At 41.2% G+C, this 18,340-nt stretch overlaps 1 protein-coding gene across 3 annotated transcripts in view; it reads right to left on the bottom strand.

Moving 5' to 3' along the window:
- NVL (nuclear VCP like) overlaps positions 1 to 18,340 on the bottom strand; it is a 46,215-nt gene that overhangs the window by 15,158 nt on the left and 12,717 nt on the right. For all 3 annotated transcript variants that reach the window (XM_059677772.1, XM_059677773.1, XM_059677774.1), the window contains 8 exons: positions 16,185 to 16,302; positions 14,555 to 14,699; positions 13,376 to 13,640; positions 11,548 to 11,766; positions 10,703 to 10,807; positions 8,984 to 9,046; positions 5,967 to 6,086; positions 4,249 to 4,348 (listed from right to left, as the gene is read on the bottom strand). In XM_059677772.1, coding sequence (XP_059533755.1) covers positions 4,249 to 4,348; positions 5,967 to 6,086; positions 8,984 to 9,046; positions 10,703 to 10,807; positions 11,548 to 11,766; positions 13,376 to 13,640; positions 14,555 to 14,699; positions 16,185 to 16,302 — 1,135 coding nt within the window. The remainder of the gene's footprint in view (positions 1 to 4,248; positions 4,349 to 5,966; positions 6,087 to 8,983; positions 9,047 to 10,702; positions 10,808 to 11,547; positions 11,767 to 13,375; positions 13,641 to 14,554; positions 14,700 to 16,184; positions 16,303 to 18,340) is intronic.

The following is an 18,340-nucleotide window of genomic DNA, read 5'->3' as shown; positions in this document are numbered from 1 at the left end:
CAGAGTGAAGAGAACAGAGGTAAGGGGGTGAGGATGAGGGGGTGGAGAAAGGGTGAACACAAGATAATGATCTTCATCTACCTTAAAAAGAAGTTAATGGGCAGTGTGTAAAATTGGTGAGAAAGAACCATTTGAACATATTATTTGAAAATATGGAGGAAATACAGAAGAAATAGCTCAAGGAGTTTACAAGTGGTTGCCTCTGGCAGGGGTTGGGGAGGGGTGGGACAGAGAACAGTTTTTGTTACAGGTTTTGCAGGGTCATTTGATTTCCCTGAGTGGGTTTATCTTTTTCATGCCATTCTAATTGGATCTAAAACCACGAAGACTTGTTATGCCCATTCTCTTAGGGAGTTAGTCAATTCACAGGAACTGAGTCACACAGAATAAACAGTGTTGAAACCTGCTTGAAACCCTCCTGTGTCTTCCCATCACGGCAGGCTAAAATCCACACCCCTTATTGCGACATAAAAGGCCCCAAGCACCTCTCCATCACTGTCCCCACCACTCATTCCACTCTGGACTCACTGGCCCTCTTGCTGTTCTCCAAAAAAGGCCAAATCTGTTCTCACCTCGGGCCTTCACATGTCTTGTTTGCTCTCTCCCTGGAATGCTCTTCTCCCAGATTTCTGTATGGCTTAATCCTTCACATCATTTGAATTCATGAAATAATCGCTGTCACTTCTGACGAAGCCTCCCAGGCCCATGGAGTCTAAATAAGCATTCCTCTCCCCAACCGCCAATCATTCGGTACCCTCCCACCCTGTTTTACTTTATTTCTCTGTCTATTATTTCTCCTGTGTTCCCCAGCCCCATATGAGAATATGTGCAGGCAAAGAATTTTTCTGAATTAACCTCTGAAGTGTTAACCTCTGAATTCCCAAAGCTCAGCAGAACCAGGCATATACTCAAAATCAAACACGTGATGAACGAGAGTCAGTTTTCTCAGAGGTAATTCCTACTTCCTCTTCTTTGGAATCAATCTGGGCTTTCCTGTCACTGTCCTGACCAACAGAGTTTGCCCATCCTGGGCCTTGCTGTTAGGAGGAAGGGCAGCCCCCACTCTGGTCTCCTGGGACCAGCAGTCATGTGAGCAGTTGGAGTACTCAGAGAGCCATGCTCATGGAAGGCCGCGCCACACGGGAGGTCTTGGAAGATGACAGTTAGTGTGGGGGAGAGACATGCCAAGGGACACCGAGGCACCGGACATGAGTAAGGAGCCCCCTTGCAGGGGTTCTCTGGCCCAGCTGCTCCAGCTGATGGCACAGGGGTCAGAGCTGAGCCACCTGGACAAGCCCTTCCTGGATTCCCGACCCACAAAACTGTGAGCAAAGTAAAAATGGCGATTTTAAGGCACTAAGTACCGCAGGAGTCTGTCAGTCAGCAGTAGCTGACCAGAACATCTGGCAAGAAGGGATTTCTTAAAGCCGACCGAGTAGAAAACAAATGATAAACCATCCAACCAGAATGTCACAGCAGAGTGTACAACAGAACAGAATGGCCAATAAGCGTAAATGCAAGTGAAAAAGATCTAGAACATCTATTTGTAAATGTGAGCAGGCCTTCAACACAATGGGGTTTTCTCGATATGGGGGAAAAGGGATGAGTAAGGTGCAATGGACAGGAAGACAATACTCAAGGTCGCTGGAAAGGACAAAACACATGATGATTCATCTGTCATTCGTATCGCTGGTTAAACTCAACACAGACTATTATATTCAGTTCTGGGTTTTACAACTAAGGAGAATCTGGAGCACTGTAAAGAATTCCAAGATGAATAGAGACCATGGGGAAAAACCCATGAGGAAAGGTAATGTACCTGGACTGTTTAGAAGGAGAGGATTTAAGTAAAACTCAGTGACGCTGAAGGACCCATTATTTTCTAATTAGAGGCCCGGTGCACAAAAATTCATGCACTGGAGGGAGAGGAGGGGCTCCCCTCTGCCCGGACTGCACCCTCTCGTGTCCAGGAGCCCTCAGGGGATGTCCGACTGACGACTCCCCCATGGGGAGCGGGCCTAAGCCATCAGTCGGACATCCTTAGTGCTCACCAGCCTTCAGCCCAGCTTGTGGCTGAGCAGCACTCCTCCTGTGGGAGCGCACTGACCACTGGCGGGCATCTCCGGGCCTGCCCCCTATTGCCCCTCCACTGCCACTGGTCGCTGCAATCCCTGGATTGCAGTCCCCTCCCTCTTCCCACTGGCACCTGCCTTCGTTGGCCTGCCACCACCTGCTTGCTGGCCCTGCCCGCCACTGACTGGTTGTTCCGCTGTTCGGTCAATTTGCATATTACGCTTTTAGTATATAGGATAATCTACAGAGATTACACTAAGTTTTTACATTAAGCAAACATGACCAATAATGAGTGCTGGTACACAGAATATGTTATTCTAAACATCAGACCAAAGACTCTCTACTTGAAATCTGCTACAAAGCTGTGTATCTACTTTGGAAATATAGGAGGTGATTCTATCCAAATCTGAGGGACTTTCAAGCTTTCTTCTAGGAAAGCTGTGATTTTATGACCCAATGACTGTTCCTACTGCTATTACCACAAGTGCTGGCGACAATGATGATAATACTAAATAGCTACTTGCCACACACTGTGGTAGATTGCTAATATCACTTCACCTGACAATTAGGTATTATTATCTTCATTTCAGAGGTGAGACATGATGGTTAGCAAGATGAAGTAATATATGCACAAGATTAATGTGGTACAATAAAAGATAATTTGATCTTTGCCCCTGGTTCTTGGCATACTCCTTCAAAAATCCTTGGAATTTCCTGAGTTAGGAGTCTTTGTTATGCTAATGAGATGACTTGGCTGGTGCCAACATAACCTCAGGATGGGGACAGTTACCAGAAAGACCAAGTGATGAGAGGGTTGGAACTTGGACCAAGACCTCTGGGGAGGGCAGGGGGAGCTGAAGACTGACTTCCACCACAGGCCAGTGACTCAGTCAACCATGGCTACATTACACAGCCCTCATAAAAGCACTGCATCCAAGCTCGAGGGTGCGGCCCAGTTCAAAACACAGTGATGCACCCAGAGGATGATGGGTCCTGACTCCATGGAGAGAGGGCACTGAAACTCTATACGCCCTCCAAGACCTACCTGTATGGGTGGGTGTCCCTTATGATACACTGTCATTGTAAATACAGTGCATTTCTGAATTCTATTAGTTGTTCTGGTGAATTGCTGAACTTGAGGGGGGTCATGGGAATTCTCAAATTTGTAGCAGGCTGATCAGAAGTGTGAGTGCCCTGGAGATTCCACTGAGGCTGGCCTCTGAGCGGCGGGTTTGGTAGAGGACTGACTCCTTAACTTGCGGGCCTGACACTAACTCCAGGTGGTGAGTCAGAAGTGACTTATAATCTACTTCTCTGGTGTTAGACCAGTTTGGGTTGAAACACAGCAGTTACTAAGATATGAAGTGCTGAGGCCAGGACTCAAACCTCGTTCTGTCGGATTCCAAAGAGAGCATTTCATTATTACAAGAGTCAAAGTATAAACCATAACAACTTCCGATTTTTCATTTTACAATAAAATGGCATATAATTCATGAAGGTTTTGAGTTTCCATGGTAACTTACATGAAAAATTATATCAGCTTGACAACTGATAAAGTCCATTTAAGGAATTAAATTACCCTATTGCTGCTATCAGAGTTAACACAAACATCAATGTAGGGGCAGCTGTGACACAGTGCCTCATAGGGATGGCAAGGAATTAAACAATGTGAAGACAATTTAGGATCCAGAGTAAAAGCCACCTCTAGCACCTTTGGGGTTCTGAGCCTTTTTCTAAATCCTTCATTGAGTGCTTAAGCTTGTACACTATTTTAAATGCTAGTTAAACACAGGTACAGGGACATGGCTCCAGTATAAAATCTTAAAACCTATCTTCAACCTTCAGATACAAAGAAAAGAGTCTCATTGCTGCTTCCTATCAGCTTGAGAGAAACCATAGGACACAAATTCAGATTCCTGTTTCTGTGGTCAAAAGTGCAAGTTACACCAAAAAAAGAGAAGTGTATGTTACACGTGTTCTCTGCCAACAAGAGAACTTTCTGAGCAGCAACACAGAAAACAAAACAAAACAAAAACTCATGAAATCCAGGCAATACTATGTTTTCTCTATAGCTTACATAAAAGCTTTCTAAGGCTTTTTTCAACTTATGAACCCTCTTCGTTATTCCTTGACCGGGATGTATGTAAACTGTATGTTTTGAATGCTTTGCCTTACCTGGCCTGTTAGTGGCTGCCATGATGAAAACCTGCTGACGCGTTTCCAGACCATCCATCTCTGTGAGGAGCTGATTCACCACTCGGACGCTTGCCCCCGTCTAAAAAGAAACAAACATAGCTCCATCAGCCCCCAGTAAAAAGAAAAATCCATCACCAATTTTATTTCGCCTTATAAAATAATACACTTGCTCATTTGAATGTTTGTCAAGAGATAACAATGATCATTTCCCGACTAGTTACTGTACAAGCACTGGACAAAACATGTTCTCGTTCCCATGGTTCCCCAGCAAACCTTTTTAAAAAAGATATATTTGTATTGATTTCAGAGAGGAAGGGAGAGAGAGAAAAATATTAATGATGAGAATCATCACTGATCGGCTGCCTTATGCAAGACCCTACCAAGATTCGAGCCTGCAACCTGGCATGTGCCCTGACGAGGAATCGAACTGTGACATCCTGTTTCGTATGTTGACGCTCAACCACTGAACCACACCAGCTGGGCAATCCTCTTATTTTATCCACAGTTTCGATAGGAAGTTGTGAATGAGAGGATGTTATTTGTCCATGGTCTCACAGCAAGATAAGGGCAGAAATGAAACTCAAACTCAGATTTATCTGACTCCAAAGTCTATGCCTCTTAGTTATTCAAGGATCTAAGAGCCACAACAAATTTCCTTTTGGACAAATCTAGACTGAACTTTTGAATGCCAGACCAGATTTCCTGGGATATCAGATGCCTCATCTAGGACACTGGGTCTTTTTCTCTTTTCCTTGAAGTATCCAGCACACGTGCAGCTACCTCAGGGCAACACCCGAGAGAAAAGTTCTGGGGGTTGGTCAACGGAGACAAATCAGCGGGAGAGAAGTGTAGTGTTTGCCTCTGGATGACAGCTGGCAGGCAACAGGAAGGACCTCTGCCCGGGCCACTGACATCACTATCGGACGAGGCTGCAATAAGCATATGCTGCGATGCCACTGATGACTACTGGATGAGGAAACAACATTGCTTTGCTATGAATCACATTTATAGTCGTCAAGTTTTGTTTTTTCAACTCTTTAATGTTTCTGGGGATTCTTGAGTAAAATGAGCCACTGAATAAATGTTTCACTACCTACGAGAACATATACAGAATAATTATGCGAAAAGAAACCACAAAAACATGTGATCTCTATGCTTCCAATTCTTACATAGCAATCTTCCTGATAACAGCTGTTTCCAGGCACTCTCGGTACTGAAATTTCCAAGAACTATGACTCAGCATAGCAATGCAAGTGGCAGTCAATGCCGACCAAGTTTTATCTTCCCCAGAGTGTAATGGTGCTGAGTCAGTGCACATTACCTGGCCCTATTGTGAGTGCGTGTCTTAAGTTACATTTTCTCCTGCCTCAAGAACTCATTTAAACTGGAGAATCTTAAGATTACAAGGCAGACTGTTCAAAATCAGTCTCATTTCCAGTCCCAGCTACTCATTTGTGTGAATCCGGTATGTGTAACCAAACTAACATACTAAAACAGTAACAGGATACAGAGGTTAATAAAAATGCAACTGTTATCCCTCAGTCCTGATTTCAAATTACTAGGTTACTTCGCAAAAAGAGTCCCAATGTTCTCGAGGAATGACTTTACAAGAACTCCTAGAACTTTATAAAAACTTATTTAAAAAGGTCTGTGGTGCTCAAAAAGAGATCTGTAAAGGGCGACTCGATGACAGCTACCTCTCGGTCTGATCTTCGAGGGCATAAGGCATCCACTTCATCAAAGAAGATCACACAGGGCGCTGAGTTCTTGGCTCGCTGAAAAACCTGCCGCACAGCACGCTCGCTTTCACCGACGTACTGAACAGACAGACAGGAGATAAATGGAGAGACAGTTCAACTTAGGGGTTCAAGCCAAATTATAGTAAAACCAGTTTTAAATGACATTTGTACGGCAGAGTCCAAACAAGTATTAGGTTGCGTCATAGGCAACTACTGGTATTTGCCCATTTCTGACCTATAAGAATAGTCAGTTGTATGTGGTTCAATTTAATAAAATTAGCTATTATTTAAGCTTATAAATGTCCTCATTTATAAAATGAAGTCTAAATGCAATGTAAGGTCTTCTCTAGATCAACAAAATCTCACAATTCTATTTTAGAAGTGACCTCCTAAGTTTTATGCATATAAAATACCCGGCAATAATTCTCATTAATTCAAAGAGTATTTTAAATGCAAACAAGACAATTTACTGTTCTACTGTCATTTGTACATCATCTTGCTCAAGGAAGAGCTATTTTGTCATAAAGCATCAGAAGAGGTAAACTGAGCCAGCTGGGAATTTAACAGCTGTTATATGGCATAATGTATGTAAAAATCAAAATCAAACTACAAAATATTAAGATCAGTCAAGAAATAACAGCAACTCACTAGCAGCTATATATAACATTAGGACAATTAAAATAAAAAGTTACATGTAAGAATATGGTTTCCCTTTTAGCTAGACATAAGAAATTGTTCTTATAAAATTTCAAACTAGTTTAAGAAAAGCAGTTTTGTTGTAATAAAACTGCTAGGTAAAACAGAATCTGATGCCAACAATCTCCTACCATAAAGTATCTCTGATGTTATTTTATGACTATATGGTCATAATAAAGTAATTTAGGAATAGACTGCATCACAGATGACAGTGATTAAAGTATCTGTTTTCTCATTTGAATAGAGCTGTCTTCCCCTCACATGTATCCTGGACTTTTCTTTGTACTTTAGCTCATTTTGCTTCCCTTACTTGAGCTGCTTTCCCAACCTACCACCAAATAGTTCTTGCATTTGAAAAGACACCCATTACTCCCTTCTTTGCTCTTAGAGCATTTTATACTATTGTAACTGTGAGCTCTTCCATGTTCATTGTATCATATCGTAAAGTACTGGAAAGTGGAAGTCATGACCGTTTCAAATTTTTCTCTGATCATAATATCCTGTGCAGTATACAAATGCAGTAGAACAATTTAGTTCCCTGAAAAATCTAATTTAGCAAAAATTTTATTTGGGTAACTAAACCAAAATATTTAGTAGATATTTTTAAAGAAAAGGTATCAGGCCCTATCTGGCTTTGTTCAGTGGATAGAGCGCCGGCCTGCGGAGTAAAGGGTCCTGGGTTCAATTCTGGTCAAGGGTACATGCCTGGGTTGCGGCCTCGATCCCCAGTTGAGGGAGTACAGGAGGCAACCAATCAATGATTCTCTCTCATCATTAATGTTTCTATCTCTCTCTCCCTCTCCCTCTCTGAAATCAGTAAAAAAAAAAAAAAGAAAAGAAAAGAAAAAGAAAAGGTATCAGTGGGTTGGGAGAGACAAAGTTCAATAAAGTTTCAAATGGGGATGGAAAAGAATAATCAATATAGCTGGCAAAGGACTTCAGATATAGCAAACCAAAATGACTATGTAAAAGGAAATTTAATTTAGGGGGAGGTAAACCTAGTCCAAAGGACAGATTAAAATCAATCTTAACAAAGACAACAATGATTAGAAATAAGCAAACAAAAGAAAAACCCCTATCTTGGCCTTTAAGAAATACTTCAAATAAGGATCCTATACTTATCTCTAATTCCTCATTTGCCATTCAGTTTTCAGTCATAACCTGGCTTTCTAAAACACTGAAAATATTACCCCTGAGGTTAATAATGACCTTCTGAGTACCAAGTCCAAAGTCGTACTGTCAGTTCTTTTACAATGCTTGGTTGCACTGACAAGGCTGAAGAAACATCAATATGAGAAACATCAATCTGCTGCCTCCTGCATGCCCCCTACTGGGGATCGAGCCAGCAACCCAGGCATGTGACCTCACCAGGGATTAAACTGGTGACTTCTTCGTACATGGGACAACGCTCAATCAACTGAGCCATACCTGCCAGGACTAAAAAGCCTTTTAAAACAAATGATACCATTCTCATTGTGTCTGTTTAAATGTTACAGAATGGATAGGAAATAAATTCAGTCTCTTAAATTTGAGATATAAATTGCTTAAGTGCTGAAAGAAATTATTATATATCACTTTAGTGCTTTCTTTCCCCCAGAGTACTTTTATTTATTAATACTTAACTCATTTGAGCACACAACACTAGGACAAGGAAAGCAGACCCAGGAGTCAGACAACCCAGATTCAAACCTTAGCTTTACTACTCCCTGCTGGCAGACTCTGACCACATTATAAAGCCCCCAAACTTAAGTTTCTTTTTTTTACCTGAATATATTGGGGGTGACACTGGTTAATAAAATTATATAGGCTTCAGGTACACAGTTCTACAGTGCATCATCTGTATATTGCATTGTGTTTACCACCCCAAGTCAAGTCTCCTTCCCTCACGATTTAGCCCTCCTTTCTCCTCCTCCACCCCCTAAACTTAAGTTTCCTCATCTGTGAATCAGAGGAAACAAGAATTTGTATCTCACAGGGTTGTTGAAGAATAATGTATGTCAAGTGCTTTAAAAATGTATGGTACAGAGTAAACACTTTAAAATGTTAATTATTATAATTATTTCCATTTTGCAGGTGAGCAAACTGAGACTCAGAAGTTACCAGACTTAATTAAGAAAGTACATATACTACGTACAGCAGAGGAAGGTTCCAATTCTTCATTCCTAGAGGTGATTTCACCAAAATTTGACAATTGTTTCAAAAATATGAAGACATTCTACCCTGTAATTTAAAAGATCATTACCTTCCTTATCTAAACAATGGCTAATGACACAACTTACCATATTTAGTAATTCTGGGCCCTTGACAGATATAAAATTTAGTCCAGACTCATTTGCAACAGCCTAGTAAAAGGAAACAAAGAGATACAAGTAAGACAAATATACAATAGAATAATAACAATCATTTATGATAACATGGGGATTTCTTGTGGCGTATACTCTATTTTCCCACTTTTATAGTTGCCTCTTTCTAATTAGAAGGAGAGGAGACTTATGGGAAAAAGAGAAATGAATAAAAAGAAATGTCAACCTAAAACTTTCTAAGAATCATGAAGACTAGAATTCAGAGGAAAGGGACACAAAATATTTATGTAAATGTTATACATGTGTAGCCCTAGCTTGGAATTCTAATGAAAGATCGTCATCTCTGTATCAAGAAATACCCTGCCCAATGAAAGCAATCATTCATTCATTAACCAAAATGTAAAAAAATCAATTTAAGCCTCTACTAAGGGTCAGTATTAATGGACTATTTTTTTTAATACTTTTTTAAAAAATTGATTTCAGAGAGAAAAGGAGAGGGAGAGAGAGGTTGAAACATCAATGATGAGAGTCATTGATTGGCTGCCTCCCACTCGCCCCCTATTGGGGATCGAGCCCGCAACCCAGCACAGGACCTTAACAGGAATTGAACCTGGGACTCTTCAGGCCATAGGCTGTCCACTGAGCCAAACCAGTTAGGGCTTCTTCAGGACTCTTAAATATCACCATCCCTTGCCCTAGCTGGTTTGGCTCAGTGGACAGAGCGCCGGCCTGCGGACTGAAGGGTTCTGGGTTCGATTAAGGTCAAGGGCTCATGCCTGGATTGTAGGCTTGATCACCAGTGGGGGGCATGCAGGAGGCAGCAGATCAATGATTCTCTCTCATCATTGATGTTTCTATTTCTCTTTCCCTTCCTCTCTGAAATCAATGAAGAAGAAAAAAATATCACCATCTCTTGAATACCATACCTACAATAGCCATCTCCCAATCAATCCATCATAACAATCTGTTTATTTCTTTTATAACTTAGCTGAATCTGTAATTTTGTTTTTGTTTACTGCCTGCCCCTTCCAAACAGACAATAAATTCTATTAGCACAGGTTCACTAGTTTATCCCTAGCACCTGGAACAATTTCTGGCAAAGTCAGTAGCTCAATAAATACCTGCTGAATCATGAATGCATGCATGCTCTGCCACCAAAAATTGCTCAACATGAAGATTATCCTCTCTCTCAATCTTTGTCTTCCCTGCTGCCAATTTCATAAGTCTCCTATCTCTCAACTCATTAAGCAAGGGAGAGTCAGGATACACATCTAATGAAGTCTGACTCATTCACATTAGGTTTTCAACGTCTAAATGCCAGGTACCTAAGATTTAACCCATCAAAACACCCAATAGTTCCTGAAATAATCAGAAATCTTCTTTGGCTTCCAAATGAAATATAGTGGACATAACTGAATTTTTCATGGGCAGCATCACGAATCTCGCACTCACTGTCAGGCAAGATTAAAAACAAACACTGTAAGGCACCCAGGCAGGGGATGGCTGCCACCTGGTGGGTTCACAGTTTAGCAGGCAGGGCCTTCTTTCTGGCCATGTTTTCCTAAAACTGTTGTACAAGGTGCAGACCAAGACTGTGATGTTCTCACCCCCTCCTCTGTTCTCGAACTTCTTGACAGCAATGCCTTGGAAAGGTACTAGAAGCATTAAGAAAGGGCATTTAGTAATATACCATACCTTCGCCAGCAGCGTTTTCCCACAGCCGGGAGGACCGGCGAGGAGGACTCCGGCCGGAGTCACCAACCCGAGAGCTTGGAACTGATCTGGGTTACGTACTGGTGCCTGGAAGTAGAACCGCAGTGATCCGTTACAAGCGTCCTTTTATACTGCGTGTCACGTGCTCTCCAGAGGCCCCCTTTCAGCACTGATCATGAGGCCCGAAGGGACGAACAGTGCCTGGGACCAGGTGCTCACCTGCTCCAGGCATGCGGTATACGGTGGGAAACACAAAAGTCCCTGCTCAGCGGAATCCATACTTAAAATGTAAGCTCTGAAAACATTTTGAACATAAAAGTTTCTAAAAAAATTATCTCAATTTCCAGGCTATAAGAATTATAGGCAATGTCCTCCTTTAAGAAACCAAAAGCAGCAGTGCTCTGCAGTCAAAAGCCAGAACCACCTGTTCGCTGTAACCTCCGTGCATTTTCTCTCTCAATAGTTACACATCTCTGCAGAGATCACACTTCATTCATGAACCCCGAAATGATCAGCAGCGTGAAAAAGAGTAAAGAAAAATCCTAAGTTTCATGGGCATTAAACTGCTGTGACCCTCGTGAGCTTGACTAAGTTCAGAAAGTCTTTCTCCAACCATTTGGTCTTGGTTGAAACCTAAGCTTTCATTTTTACTTACTCTCACAGAATTCATGCACAACCAACAGAGTAAGTCTAAAAAAGATCTCAGACAAATGAAAAACCATCATTGGGGGCTTAATGTTCTACCAGAGAACATGTACAACCTAGTACACACGTGTGGTCATGTACCCATCACACGTGCCAGCGGCATTTAGCCACAGACCACCTACCAATATTGCCATGGTGAGCTCCTCTCGAATGTCTTCCAGGGCGCCAACATCTGCCCATGTCACGTTGGGGACCGTGACAAAGCCTTCCCTTTTGGCAGAGGGCTGGACTGAGGACAGAGCGACAATGAAGTCATTCAACTCAATGCACAGTCCTTGCAGCTGCTCCTCCGAGAGGGGATCCTGGTTTCTTAGCAACCTCAGCAGGCTCTGCAGTTCATCCTTAGCGGGAGCAATTGGGAGAAGAGAAGAAAAATCACCAAGTTTGTTGAAACATTACTTTTTGTGCTTTTAAAAATTATTTCTGTAATATTTCTGCAAGCTACAGTAAACTTCTAAGCATTTTAATAATCACCTCCACTGACACAAGAAGTTAATTTTATTCTAAATAGGTAATTTAATTTGGGCAAGGAAAGGAACACCAATTATACTCAAATACAGAAGAATGACTTTTGCATCCTATACTACAGCTAGGTACAGCAAATATAAGCAGCTGGCACAGATTCATTTCAATAACCATGTTATTTCCATTTTTCATTTATAAATATTTAAGAGCAGCTGAATTCTGGTGAAATTAAAACAAAGTTACTCTGATGGCAGTAAAATTTCAGTCTTGAACTTCAAAGGCAGATTTCTTGTCTTGTGAAGAAAATGAAAGGACAAGTATAAAGAGTAACTCTGAATAATTCAATTTATAAAATCCTAACCTATATGCAACATTATAAAAGGGATACATTTATATTTTTAACAGATAAAATTGTGGTTCCAAATGAGTAAGAAAAAGGTAATTGGAAAAACCAAAGACCTACTAGTAGATCTAAGCTCCTGTTCTGGAAAGTAGAGGGAGTAGGGCCTTAGGCAAGTCACACTCTCTTAACCTTAGTTTCTCTGATTATAAAATGAGGAAAGTAATGATATTTACTTGGCAAAGTTACATGGATCAAATTATATCATACATAGACACCCCCTGTGCAAACCTTCAAATGCTGTAAAAATGTTATTTTGAGGTTTCGTGATTTACAAAACCCAAAATTTTACCAGTGACCTAGACTGATCAATGCCCCTCTCACATTCATAGGACTGTCACCCAGAACCACCTGCAGCTAGAGATGAAGTATGGTTGTGCCAGCACTTCCTAGTCCGCCTAACCAGGAAGGTAACCAGGAAGTAGAACTGAGTGCCCAATGCTCTAAGAGGAGTCAGCACACTTCCATGAAGGGCCGGAGCAGGGGTCCTCAAACTTTTTAAACAGGGGGCCAGTTCACTGTCCCTCAGACCGTTGGAGGGCCGGACTATAATTAAAAAAAAAAACTATGAACAAATTCCTATGCACACTGCACATATCTTATTTTGGAGTAAAAAAACAAAACGGGAACAAATACAGTATTTGTATTTGCATGTGGCCCGCGGGCCGTAGTTTGAGGACCCCTGGGCTAGAGAGCACGGGTCTCTGCTGCAGGACTCCTGTGTACAGTCTGCTGTGAAAGGTGAGAGCGGAAACAGACAACATGTAAATAAATGACCACCGCTGTGTTCCAATAACAACGTTCATTTACAAAAACAGCTGGTAGGCTGAAGGCCCATAGCCTGCCAACCCCTGCTCCAGAATGTCATAATCATTATTGTAAAATGAATTTATTCAGGATAAACAAAACAAAAAAAACACCAACCAACCAACTTGTAATTTTGAAATTACAGACATTCTGGGCATAACTTCTAATTATTCTAAAGATAAAATGCCAAGACAACAGAAAATCATAACCCTCAATGACGACGACGCTTGCGGGGGAGGTCACACAAATGAAGAACATTTGAAGGGCAGTGTAGGTACCTGGCTAGAACCCACCCGTGTGGTGTAAGTGGGCTCGGTTCCCGTCCTTTCTCCCTGGCCTCCTTCGCGTGGAAAACCTTCCGTCTCAGGCTCTTCCTTCTGTGCATCCTGCAGCCGCATTAAGACCCGGCTGACGGCACACATGGCTGCCTCCCGGCAGAGCGCCATCAGGTCTGCACCAACGAAGCCGGGCGTGAGGTGCGCTAAGTGGCGAAAATGGAACGTTTCCGGAAGTCTCAGCTTTCTGCACAGCGTTTGAAGTATCCTGTAGAAAAGACAGAGGAAAAATTCAGATTCCTAACCTACCAGTAAAAACCAGTCACTGAATATATTTATTTGAAATACAGTATTTCAAAACATTTCTTTACTAGATTTCTACTCCTAAAGAGAGCCCCTGAGGTATTTTTAGTCATCCGGTGGGCATGTCTTTGCTCTGCTGACATTCAACACCAATGACTAGGAAGGGCTGGTCTGTAACAAAACCCAGGTTTCAACTCGCTGGTAGCCATTTCATTCTTTTTCCCAGAACCTCTGCTCTTAGGCCGGTTAGTGCAACAGGTTAAGGTATGGTACTCAGATTGAACCCACATGTGGCCAGTGAACACTGCTCTATTCCATACTCTAGACCAGTGATGGCGAACCTTTTGAGCTCAGTGTGTCAGCATTTTGAAAAACCCTAACTTAACTCTGGTGCCGTGTCACATATAGAAATTTTTTTGATATTTGCAACCATAGTATAACAAAGACTCATATTTTTGATATTTATTTTATAATTTTAAATGCCATTTAACAAAAATGAACCAAAAAAATGAGTTCGCGTGTCACCTCTGACACGCGTGTCATAGGTTCGCCATCACTGCTCTAGACACTGCCCTAAGCTGACCAGCCAAAGTAAAAATGCAAGCCACTGTTAATAATGGACAAATGAGTATATAGGTATGTACGTCCATTATTACTGCTGAAAAAAGTCTGAAACAATTACCCTATTGATGAGCAAATTATTTTCTTAAAGCATTCATTTAATGTGGGCTTCTTCCCTTTCCAAACCAATTTAACTGGAGAGAGAGAGAGAGAGAGAGAGAGAGCGAGGAAACAAGGCGACATGCTTCTCACCCCTCCATTTCAAAGCATTCATTCAGATGACACAGTGGCACACTTGTGCATTCTCTAAGAGCATACCTTTCCCTGGATGCTTCATCGGGGATACCGAGGCAAATTTCCTGGTCGAACCTTCCTGCGCGTCTCAAAGCAGGGTCCAACGAGTCTGGCCGGTTAGTAGCTCCAATGACTAGGACCTGAGCTGTAGCAGCCACATTATTCAGATCTAATAAGAAGCAGACACAGGGTGAGTGGTGAACAAGATACTTGACAATGAGGACAATAATGCTTACACAAGTCATTTAAGTGGTTAGAGAGAAAGTATTACACATTTTAACAGCAATATCTGTCTATCTATCAATATATATACATATACATATATACATATATACATATATACATATATACATATATATATATATATATCATTTACTAAATGCCTGATATGTGAGGAAGATAAATACAAATGGTCCTCAAGCAGCTCACAATCTATTGAGAAACATAGACAGGTTTTGTGAAGCATAACAACAGGTACAAACAAAGCACCACAGCCCTGGCTGGTTTGGCTCAGTGGGGAGAGCATCAGACGGCAGGCTGAAGGGTCCCAGGTTCGATTCTGGTCAAGGGCACGTGCCCGGGTTGCGGGCTCGATCCCCAGTTGGGGGCGTGCAGGAGGCAGCCGATCCATGATTCTCATCATTGATGTTTCTATCTCTCTCTTTCCCTCTCCCTTCCTCTCCGAAATCAATAAAAATATATTTTTAAAAAGGCACCCCAGTGACATGATGGCTGAGGAATAATGGAGAGTGGATGGACGAGGAACATTCCATTCTCGCAGGGCAGGATACTGATAAGCAGCGTTACGCTAATGAAATCCTACATGGGAGGAAAGGTGTGAGCGGAAGCACAAGGTGAGCAGCCCAACAACAGGGAGTCTGGGCAAGACAGAGGGGTACATGTCTCCAAATAGACTCACGGCATTAGTCTGAGATGGGGGGACACAATACAGCCTTCAGTTGCTCTGGCTTAATCCACAGCTAAATGTTTAGGCACAGACAGAATACAGGGCCTAGTGTGTCTTTCTTAAGTATTATTTCTCTCAACTGATTTTTACCAATAAAAGCATATCCTTGGGTGAGGATTAAAAAATATATATATAATTGCACTGAAATGGTAACATTCCCAAGACACGTTTAAGATACAAATAGCAAATTACAGAACAATGTGTATGGTGCAATCACAATATTGTAAAAAGCAAAACAATATGTTAGTGGAGTGGTCGGCAAACTCATTAGTCAACAGAGCCAAATATCAACAGTACAACGATTGAAATTTTTTTTGAGAGCCAAATTTTTTAAACTTAAACTATATAGGTAGGTACATTGTTATTAACTTAATTAGGGTACTCCTAAGGCTTAGGAAGAGCCACACTCAAGGGGCCCAAGAGCCTCATGTGGCTCGTGAGCCGCAGTTTGCCGACCACGGTGTTAGTGTATTTATACATTTGTGTAAACTCATTAAAAATAACTGTAAGTTACACTCCAAAATCTGAAATATTAATGATGTAATTTTTTATGGGGGGAAAAAAGATTTCTGTTTTTTACTTTGAGTTTTATTCTATTTGAAGGTTTTATATCCTCACATATTACTTACACTATTAAAAACAAAGACAATTTATTCTCTCAAAGCGAATTCATCATTTTAAACTGACCATCCATGCAGGTTAGGAGCTGGGCTACAATTCTTCGTTCCATATCTTTTGAAGCAACTTCTCTTTTGGGGGTAATGGCATCAATTTCATCAATAAAAAGAATACAGGGAGCATTTGACTAGAAACAAGAATATTACAAAAGACAATCATAAATATATTTCCTATACTGCAGCATCATTAACTATACAGTTTTAAAAATCTTCATGTTCAAGTATCATTCACCAAAACAGTAACCTTAAAGAAGGCAGTCACAGTGCATGACTTATCTGACTTAAGAGAATCAAGATGCTTAAAAGAGACTCCATGTAAGAGAACAAATTTAAAGTCTTCTCATCAATCCATGTTTTGTGATGCTAAATCGACCACAGTTCTTTTGTAAATTAGGCATGTTTGCTATGCTACAATATACAAATTACAAGTTTATAAGCTTTAAATAAAAAAACCTAAACTTACAAATGTTATATGTGTTCCTGCCGATGTAAAAATATCTAAGCCTTTCCCTAGAATCTGCTATAAGTGCCATTTCAGAAGACTAAAAGCTTATTTTTTATTTGTTTTTATGTGGTAAAATATCCATAAAATTACTATCGTAACCATTTTTAGGGCACAGTTAATGGCATTGAATATGTTCATGCCCTGAGCAGCCATCCAACCATCTCCAGAACTTAGCATCATCCCCCACGGAAACTGTGAGCGGCTGACTTTGAAGATGACACTGAATCAGGAAGGGTGGCCAAGCTCCCAGGCATCAGTGTGGAGAATGAGCATTTTAAAAAATATAAACTAGGTAAGAGCTAAGGTAGAATAAGTTAGGATGTAATATAAGCAACCGACTACCTGGAGTAGTCAAACTGGTAGCGACAGAAGTAGAATGGCGGTTGTCAGGTGCTGGAAGGAGGGGGAAATGGGGAGTTCGAGGGTTTAATGGGTAGAGCTTCAGTTTGGAAAGATGAAAACTTCTGAAGATGGAGGAGGGTGATGGTTACAGAGCAATGTGAGTGTACTTCATGCCACAGAAGTGTACACTCCAAAATGTTTAAAATGGTAAGGTAAACATATCTACCCCAATAAAAACAAAGACAAATAGATAGGGATCAGTTAAAATAAAAACTTATATAAGCTAAAGCACAGCTCACTCTGAGTTACTCAGTGGGTGGGAGTGACACTGATTATGCTGAGTCAGACTCTGAGCCTGGCTAAGACTCAAAACCACACAATTTAAAAGAGGAGAGATTTGGCCCCTCACTGGCTGGTTCTCCTCCCAGCCCCCGATGACACTGTTCACAGAGAAGCACTTAGACTACTGGACACGTGAGCCAGCTGCATGAGAAGTTCCAGAGACCACAGGTCTCAGACACCACATGAAAGGTTTTAGAAGAATCCTCTCATCCGCTGCTTTCAACAACACATGAGATGTGAGTAGTACTATTAACCTAGTTTACTAGTAAGGAAGCTCAAGGTTAGAGAAGTTAAATATCTTGTCTGAGATTCCACAATTACTAAGGGGTGGCACAAGGATTGAACCTATGCTTCAGACCTGAAAGTACAGACAATTAACGAGGACACTGTATGGAAGAGAAAACTTTAACTGGACTCAAATGTCATCTTTCTAAGAAGTTCTTAAGCATACAAATTTAATGACATGAATTCCAACCAGGATACAGTCCAAGCTGTAATTTCTCCCGTGACAAAACTTTATTTTCACAGCTTCAATTGTGCAACCACAGAAGAGTTTATGCTGGTATTTCTATGGTTGCTTTTATAATGCGATCATTCTGTTAAAATTTTTCACATTGCTTAAAAGGTGTTTGGCAATCCTGTATTGTGAAAAGTGAAAGTAAAATTATCACAAGGATAATCTCTTTTCAACATACACCAATTTATCTTTGGTTTCAGAATCAACAGATTATTTTATCCCATGGTCCGTATCAGTAAATCTACTTTAAATATTTACATCATCATTTCTCAGCCTTTGGCTAAGATCAAGTGTAAAGATTCTGCCATCATGAGTAGCAAAAATTATGTTTACAAAAAAATGGCCAGTGGGCCCTAGATGGATTGGCTCAGTGGATAGAGCATCAGCCTTCAGCCTGAAGGGTCCCAGGTTTGATTCTGGTGGGCACATGCCCGGGTTTTGGACTTGATTACCAGTGGGG

The sequence above is a fragment of the Myotis daubentonii genome, chromosome 20 (genome assembly GCF_963259705.1).
Source record: "Myotis daubentonii chromosome 20, mMyoDau2.1, whole genome shotgun sequence".
Taxonomy (NCBI): Eukaryota; Metazoa; Chordata; class Mammalia; order Chiroptera; family Vespertilionidae; genus Myotis; species Myotis daubentonii.
The sequence above is the reverse complement of the archived record's forward strand: the minus strand, read 5'-3'. Positions and strand labels throughout refer to the sequence as shown.